General features: G+C 53.3%; 2 protein-coding genes; both read left to right on the top strand.

Annotated features, from left to right (window-relative positions):
* Positions 1 to 2: 2 nt before the first annotated feature.
* On the top strand, positions 3 to 2,351 carry CHC_T00009470001 (Polyadenylate-binding protein; the record flags this gene model as incomplete). XM_005710123.1 is given in 2 exon segments in its annotated part: positions 3 to 1,982; positions 1,983 to 2,351. A coding segment is annotated over 1 exon segment (1,980 nt), but the record flags the coding sequence as incomplete, so codon positions are not given.
* A 1,397-nt stretch (positions 2,352 to 3,748) lies between these two features.
* On the top strand, positions 3,749 to 4,960 carry CHC_T00006865001 (hypothetical protein). The gene has a single exon (XM_005710124.1). The coding sequence runs from the start codon at positions 3,749 to 3,751 to the stop codon at positions 4,958 to 4,960; it is 1,212 nt and encodes a 403-aa protein (XP_005710181.1).
* Positions 4,961 to 8,836: the final 3,876 nt, after the last annotated feature.

Below are 8,836 nucleotides of genomic sequence, written 5' to 3' on the forward strand. Positions count from 1 at the left end.
CGGGCGCGCAGCACTCGGCGTCGCTCTACGTCGGCGACTTGCACCCCGAGATTTCAGAGGCCAACTTGTACGAGATCTTCCAGGCGCTCGGGCCCGTGCAGAGCATCCGCGTGTGCCGTGATGTCGTCACGCGCCGCTCTCTGGGATACTCGTACATCAACTTTCATAACGTCGTCGACGCGGAGAGGGCCCTCGAGACCATGAACTACTACTCGTCCCAGCTTACAAAGAATAAGCCGCTCAGGATGATGTGGATGATCAGGGACCCCTCGCAGAGAAGGACGGGGGCCGGTAATATCTTCGTCAAGAGTCTGGATAAGTCGATTCGGAACAAGAGTCTTTACGATACCTTCTCTCAGTTTGGTACTATTCTCAGCTGCAAGGTTGCTACCGACGATAACGGCGAGAGTCTGGGACATGGCTTTGTGCACTTTGAAACCCCCGAGGCTGCTCAGCTTGCTATTGAGAAGGTTAACGGTAAGCTCCTGGCTGGCCGCAAGGTCTACGTGGGCAAGTTTTTGAACAAGCGGGAACGCGAGGCCGCCGGCCAGGTCAACAAGATCTTTACCAATGTCTTTATCAAGAACCTAGATGACTCGATTTGCGACGAGGAGAAGCTTCGCGAGTTGTTTGCCGAGTTTGGCGACATCACCTCGATTCACGTCGCTCAAGACGAGGTTGCCAAACCCAAGGGCTTTGCCTTTGTCAACTTTGCCTCCCCGGAGATGGCCAAGCGCGCTGTTGATGGGATGAACGGCAAGGAGGTTGCCGGCAAGACCCTCGTCCTCAATGCCGCCCAGAAGAAGTCGGTCCGCGAGGCCGAGCTCCGCAACAAGCATGAAATCATCCGCAATGAGCGCATGCAAAAGTATCAGGGCATCAATCTTTACATTAAGAACCTTTCGGACGATATCGACGACGATCGCCTCCGCACCGAATTCTCCCCGTATGGCACCATTACTTCGTGCAAGATCATGCGTGACGACAAGGGCTTTTCACGTGGCTTTGGCTTTGTTTGTTACACCACCCCCGATGAAGCCACCAAGGCCGTCACTGAACTCAATGGCCGCATGGTGGGCCAGAAGCCCATCTACGTTGCTTTGGCCCAGAGGAAGGACGTCCGCCGCGCCCAGCTTGAGGCGCAGAGACAGATGAACTTGAGGATGCCCGGTGCCGTTCCCGCAGGCGCCATGTACGCGCAACCCTCTCCTTACATGTACCAGCAGCCGATGCCTAACATGGGCAGTGTTAATCAGGCTGTACCGGGCCGGAATGGGCCTTACATGCATCCGCCGTACATGGCCCAAGTTGGCCGAGGTGCCGCCCCGGCAGGCCGTGGTGGTCCGGCTGCAGGCATGCAGTACATTGCGGCCATGGGCCGCGGGCAGCCGGGTATGGCTCCTGGAATGAACCCTGCAAACATGCAAATGTTCGGGTTGGCGCCACAGCGCCAGCCGCGACAGAACCGCCAGCGCGGTGGACACATGGGTCCGAATGCCGCCATGGTCGCTGGTCGTGGCAACCCCGCCGCAGGACGTGGTCGTGGTGGCCCGAACCAGGGACCGCCAGGACAACAATTCAAGTATACTACTAACGCACGTAATGCCGCCATTGCGGCCCCTAACGGACAGCCTCAAGTGGCTGCTCAGGTCCCCAATGGGCAAGCGATTCCCCAGGTTGCTACTCCTGATGCCGCTGCTGCTGCGGCTCAGCCACTGACTCTAGAGATGCTCGCCAACGCGACATCGGGGCAACAGAAACAAATGTTAGGCGAGAGGTTGTATCCTCAGATTGCCGAGCTTCAACCGACTTTAAGCGGTAAGATCACGGGCATGCTGCTTCATATGGAAAACACGGAGATCTTACATCTCCTCGAATCACCCGAAGCTCTTGCCGAAAGGGTTGAAGAGGCTGTGACAGTTCTTCGTGAACATGCGGCCGCCTCTGGGGATCAGCCGCAGGGCCAGACGCAGGCTGTCTAAGAAAATTGGACTGGTTGCACGCTAAGACAGTCATCTGGAAGAAATTCACTGTCGATCGTTGTTGTTGTCGTTGTTGTTGTTGTACGGTGGTCAAAAGTATGCGAGAGTTTCCTAAGTTTGTATGAAAGAGAGTACTTGAAATGATTGGGTTATTGTGTTTTTGATGACTCGGTGGTTTCGAAGATATACGTGTGAAAGTCAAGTGTGGGCATCCGATGCAGGGCAGACTTGGTTTTTGTTTGAGTATGCTGGCTTTTAATGTGAGAAAGATGATTGATGTGATAGATGAATGTCTGTCTGTGTGTGCGTTTTGTCTAATGCGCCAAGAAAAGTAGAAAAAGACCAAAAAAATATATTCTTTCTTGAAAACACTGTGCCTATGCTGTGCTTGCTCGGTCCGGTCTGCTCCGCTCCGTTGTATCTATCTATCCTGTCATTGTAATTCTGGGGACAGAGCACGGTGTATCTCGGCGACCTTATCGCGTGTCAGGGGTTACAGGTCACGTGTCGACGAGCGTGTTGAGTTGCAATGCAATGAGGGTCCTCAATGACCCTGAGGGTCATTCCAAACGACCTTCAGTAATGAGGCTTTTTGCGATCTAAACGAATTCAATACGAGTTGAAAACACTCCGGCGGTTGGAAACTGTAAGCGGCACCCGCCTGCCAAAAAAATCAAAAAAATTACGATGCACAAGTCGGTTGGTCGCGTTCCTGGGCCCTCGCGTCGCTTCCACGTCATTGCCAAACGCGCCCATCCCTCCAACTTTTTATGAGGCTACTTTTCAACTTACTTTTTGAGTCCTGAACGCAGATTGCAAGACGGCGGCCCGCCGTCGCGATCCACAAGCGAAAATGTGAACTTTCTATGCACAATGCCTTCCGATCTGCAGGCACAGGGAGTGCAGAACTAAGAAAAAATTGCCGGAAATTTCGACGGATGGAATGGAATGGAATGGAACGCGTGGCGGCTCTTGAATTCTCAATGGCCGAAGCACCAAGGTCTGGGAAATGGAACGAACACTCTCACGCGTTCAGAAGTAGCTGCGGACTCTGGGTGGAGGAGAAAGACGGTGGTAGGCCGTTCCTGTGCCGAGCAGTCGCCGCTGTAGGACATGAGCGTAGGACATGAGCTTTGGAGTGTAAGGGGATTGTGAGGGCTACCCTTGGTAGGCGACATTCTACTGCGCGGTAAAATGGGTGTATGGATGAAATTTTTGTTATATTCCGGTTTTGGCACGTGCTTCTCTGTCCTTTCTCGCGGCTGTTCGTGTGTTTTTTTTTTTTTTTGTGATGTGTCTGTCCTCGGCCGTACAGGACGACCGAAAACCACCGCATTTATACTCTTTTTGCGCGCGGTCTACAATTACTAACTTAAACTTCCAATTACTTACACTGGTCCCAACCACGTGTCACACAACCCCCCACTTAGGCGGGGCCACGGGACCCGGCCACTCAGATTTTGCCTTTGATTGTAATTTTTCTTCACCCTCCAGCCTATATCAACACAGACCTCGGGCTCGGACCCCCCTTCCCTTCCTGTGGTAGCTGCCGTCGCTCTCCGTTCGAATTTCTCGCTCCATTCCAGCCTCGGTTTAGCTCTTCCGGCCTCCTGCTTCCTGCGCTGCTTAGCTCTCGCGGCTCTTCCGCGTTGCCTCCGTGGTCCTCGTCGTAGCTTAGACCTCCTGTTTCGCGCCAGATCGAGAGGCACGCAGGTGGGGTTTCAGTCCCCGTGTGCCCTCTTTGGCCCCCCTCATAGCGTAATACGATGGCGAGGACCAAGCAGACAGCGGCGAAGAGCACGGGAGGTAAGTGTCCGCGGAAGCAGCTCGCTCTGAAAGCTGCACGCTTCGCCAGCCGCGACCACTTAATGTTCGAGCTCTCATCTCGAACAGATGTAACCAAGGTTTCCAAGACGGGCTCCATGTTCCACATTTGGGTGGCCAGCGGGCATCGCCGTTACGCCGTAACAGAACAAGAGTTCAACAGCCTTCTAGGAGATCATATTACCGCCCTGCTCCACCGCAAGCCAGATGAAGAGGTCTGTCTCGAAGAGATATGGCGTCTTGGTCTCACAGAGTCGTTGTCGGACACAAACCAGTACTGTATTATCGGCGACGGTGAGTGGAACATTGAGTCCATCTATCTCGACGTTGACAACACGTACTATGGCGTCGATGCCGCAACCAACCTTCCTCACCGTATTTTGCTATACACTCTAGCAATTTCCGGAACCGGGAATAGTACAACTCACAAGATTGTTGACGATCTCTTCCAGTTTGGTGGGAGAGACCGAATTAGTGCCTTCTTAAGTATTGATCGTTTTTGCACCGATCAAAAGGGCAGGAGTCTGAAGATGATACATGGTCGTTCCAGGGCTGTCAATCCTCGGACTCCGATCTACCGCGTTTCCACACACGGGACCGTGCGGTTCCGAGATAGTAGCGACATGTGCATCTCCGCCGCCGTCTGCAACGGTCTCCAACTACTAGGGTCCCCGAACCTTGCCGTCAAGTACTGGGATCTTTTAGTCCGCAACAGCCTCCTCTTTGAGAGGACTGGCTCTCCGTCGCGTCGAATCCGAGATTTCCATGACGCTGGAAAACACCTTAATCAAGATGAAGTCGCTCTCCGCGGGTCGGGTCTTCGTAGTCCATCTCTCGGACTCCTCTTGAGGCTCGAACCGGGTGTCTATGTCGCGACTTTAGAAGGCTTGCCCCACATAATGCACAGCATCTGCGTCTCGACCATACATTCCATTGTACTTGATTGTATGGAGGGGTTTCCGCTTCGGCTCTGCGCCGGCGCGGTCAAAGCATGCGTTGGAGCCGACGGGATCTTCGTTGGCGTCTCCGAACTGCGCCAAATTCTCGTCGTCACCCCTTCCAAGAAGAAACGGAGCAGAATTGGACGCGCAAGCAGCCGCAGAGCACACAAGAAAGCCGCGATTCGGGGTTCGGGAAGTTCCATTCAGCATTAGAGGTCATTGGTGATTCCCATTGTCTCCATGACCCACTCTCTATCTACTTGTAGCAAGCAATCAGCACTTCATATGCATTTCACTATCTTTCAATTCAAAGCGTAAAAATCCCTAGTCATTTGCCTCACTGAAGGTGCAACGGTTGCCTCCTGTAGAGGACCAGCCTTCTGGCATGTATCTCCCTTCTCGAGTAGCGTTGATGCGGCGACACTAGAGTGTACCGCGGATGGCGCGCACGAGCAACTCGGCATGGGCCATAGAACTTCGACAAGGCGATAGGCCATTTCTGCATGGGCCCGAGGGCAGCCCCTTTTGCGACCAACACTTCGTCGCCCACATTGAAAGTTGCTTCGCGACCGTCTGTTAATGTGGTTGCAGCTCTGCGCCCGATTATTCTTGTTGCCCGCATCGCTCTGGCTTGCAGGAGTTCCATTTGCCGGTGGCGGATCTCGGAGACTCCGAAGAGAGGCTCTTGGTCTCCAGGCGCCATCCTGGGCAACACCCCATAAAGCAGCTCGAACGGGGACAATCCCACCGCCATCCTCCTGCGACGGTATCTATATAGGACTTGACGTAAAGCATCGTCCCACTCAACAATTGTGGGCGAGGCACCGAGAATCATCTCACGGACTGCTCTCTTCAATGTGCCGACCATTCGCTCTGCCCGTCCGTTCGACATAGGCGCATAGGCGAGCACTGTCTTCCACTTAATCCCGTTTCGTGCCATGAAGGTATTCAGGACCGACGCTGTGAAACAAGTAGCGTTGTCCGAGACAACGACACGTGGTAACCCAAAACAGTGGATTATCTCCTCTTTCACGAACTTCAACACCTCCTCTGCCGTCGAGGTGACGGTGGCCTTCGCAATTGGCCAGCCAGTCAGGTGCTCCACGGCAATAAGGATGTACCTCCCTCCAGAGGGCGTACGAGGCAATGGTCCCGCAAAATCGATAGAGTATGTATCAAATAACGAAGTCATGGGAAATCGAAGGGTGGTCTTGTACTTCGGAATTGGTATGGCTTTCTGACAACCGTCACAACCCCGAACGTAGTCGTTCACGTCTCGGTGGACGGCAGGCCATCAATATCGGTCCAAGACGAATCTCTTCGTCGTTTGCAGATCGCAATGGCCTATTTCGTCGTGAAAGGCTCTAATGATCCTTCTGCGAGCCCCTATAGGCGGATAGCGCGTAATCCATTGTTGGTCCTACGGAACAGTTGTCCATTACAAGCCATGAAACGTTTGGCGCTTCGGCGGTTGAGCCGACGTCGACGAACATCCACTTCCCTCATATCAATGCCCCCGAGGTACCTTGAAATGTCAATAAGATGGGGTTCCCACTCCATTTGCGCCTCTAGAGGATCCGAAACACTGCAGACAAGATCTCCCTCGTCGTCAGAGTCGACTCCATCCTCGCCCTTGGCTTTCCGGCGGGACAGGAAGTCAGCTGCACAGTTCTTTCCTCCCGGGCGGTACTTAATTTCGAATGCGTATTCTGCTAGGAAGTCCATCCACCTTGCCAACCTCCCGTGAATGTCTTTCTTCTTAAAGGCATACTGCAGGGCTTGTTGGTCTGTTATTAGCGTGAACTTCTGTGTTGAAAGCAGGTAAACTCGGAACTTCTTCAAAGCGAAGATCACAGCCAGGGCCTCTCGCTCACAGGCGGAATACTTCCTCTCGGCTGACGTCATCGTGCGACTTGCGTACTGGATCGGGTGGACTTTCCTGTCCTCTTTTCGTTGGGCCATAACAGCTCCGACGGCGACCGAGGATGCATCAGTCTCCACGACAAAAGGTTGTTCGAAGTCCGGAAACGCCAAGACTGGCGGGGAGGTTAACTTGAGCTTAAGCTTCTCGAATGCCTCCTGCATCTCCGCCGTCCACTTAAAAGTCCGTTTAGTAGACGTGGCCTCATGTAACGGAGCACAGATCTCGGCGAACTTAGGAATGAAGCGGCGGTAGTATCCCGCCAGACCAAGGAAGCTACGAAGCCCTGTCGCATTGGACGGCTCCTTCTCCCTCTTAATGGCGCTGACCTTTTCGGGGTCCACTTTGACGCCATCTCCGGTGACTATGTGTCCAAGCAGTCGCGTTTGGGACTGTGCGAAGCTGCATTTTGAGATCTTAAGCTTCAGCCCGCTCGTAGCAATCACCTTGCAGACTTCACATAAGTGTGAAGTGTGCTCTTCAACGGACTTCGAGAAGACGACTACGTCGTCTAAGTAAACCCTCACGAAGCTAAGTCTTTGGAAAAGCTGGTCCATCATTCTTTGGAACGTAGAGGGGGCGTTCATTAACCCGAACGGCATCACCTCGAACTGAAACGTCCCAAAACGGCAGACGAAAGTCGTCTTCTCTTTGCAGTTCTCAGCCATCCGGACTTGCCAATACCCCGAGAACAAGTCAAGCGTTGTGAAGACCGAGCTCCCCTCTAAATCATCGAAGATCTCCTCGATCTTTGGCAAGGGCCAACGATCGGCTTTCATTTTGCGATTGAGGGTGCGGTAATCTACACAGAACCTGGGTTTTCCGTCTTTCTTCGATGCGATAACGATAGGAAAGGACCACGCCGAAATGGAGGGGGTTATTATTCCCGCCTCCAACATCTTACGGAGCTCCTGACGTACCACTTCATTGTGGCGTGGCGGAAGCCTACGTGGAGCGTGCGTAATGGGGCTTGGATCTTCTAGATCAAACGAGTGAGACACCGGAACATCTGCCGGTCTTAAATCGTCGAGTGACCAAGCTACGATCCCTGAGTTCTGGATAGAATTCACAATGCTCTCCCTGGCCTCGAAAGCCAGGTGGCGCAATTTCTCCCCGAGAAGGGCTACTTGAAGCCGTCCCGGGCCTTCTTCGTCTACTCTGCCATCTCCTTTCGCGTTTTCCGATTCGGACTTTAGGCCCTCTTTCACTAGATCAGGAACCCCATCCAATTCATATTCGACTCCATCCGGTAGCTTGGTGAGTCCCAAATCAGGTTCAAATGGTGGTTGGTAAAGAGTCGCCAAGACAAATTCATTGTCGCTTGTCGTAGACGAGCCAGGTACAGCCTCAGAGTCGGAGGTGAAATCCTCACTATCAGTTGAGGCTGCACTCCGTGAAACGTGTTCCACGTCCATGTTGAGGCCTAGTCTGGTGGTATTCTCACCTACTGTCATCTGCACATGTTGCTTACCAAGATCGATGCATGCCTGTAGTCCCTCAAGGGTCGGAAGCCCTATGATCAGGTCTAATGGCGATCCTTTCACGACTAGGAAGTCCAACTTCACGATAAGTTCACCAAACGATGTTGGTATCTGATAAAGCGATCCCAGGCAGGGCGCATTAGCACCATCTGTCACCGTGATATGCTTCTCAGTCGGTTGCGGGGAGAGGCAAAGCTTAGACGCCAACTTTGGCGAGATTATGTTCGGTACGGCCCCAGAATCTAACAGGGCTTGAGCTTCCGTCCCATTAACCTTCACAGTTACCAGCCGCAGCCTTCGAGACTTCGTATCGGGGTGACCTGCGAAAGCACGACCACGGACTCTTTGTTTCGCAAACAAGCGGCCTATCTCCTTCTTCGCCACTTCCGCATCGCCGCGAACAAGCTGTCCGAAAGTGAGTCCGGAAGATGCGTTTGCAAGCTCCGAAACGACATTATACTTCCTCACATACTCCTGGAGGGATGTTTTTCTGGTCATTTTCTTCGCTTTCTTCCTCTGGTGGGACCTCCTTGGCCCCGCCTGAAGTGGCAGAGCCCTCTTTTGCATCTCGAATGGTACAGGCGGGTTCAGAAGCCTGGGAATGGACACCTCCTCCCGCGTTTTGTGCTGCTTGGGAAGAGGTTCCCCGTCTGCGTTTCTCTTAGTGACGGCCACGACTTCTGCGTC

Source organism: Chondrus crispus, genomic scaffold (assembly GCF_000350225.1).
Source record: "Chondrus crispus Stackhouse genomic scaffold, scaffold_53, whole genome shotgun sequence".
In the NCBI taxonomy this organism is placed as follows: Eukaryota; Rhodophyta; class Florideophyceae; order Gigartinales; family Gigartinaceae; genus Chondrus; species Chondrus crispus.

Bases quoted from the DNA above. Each gene is read 5' to 3' on its own strand.
- CHC_T00006865001 (XM_005710124.1), top strand. From the start codon at position 3,749: ATGGCGAGGACCAAGCAGACAGCGGCGAAGAGCACGGGAGGTAAGTGT.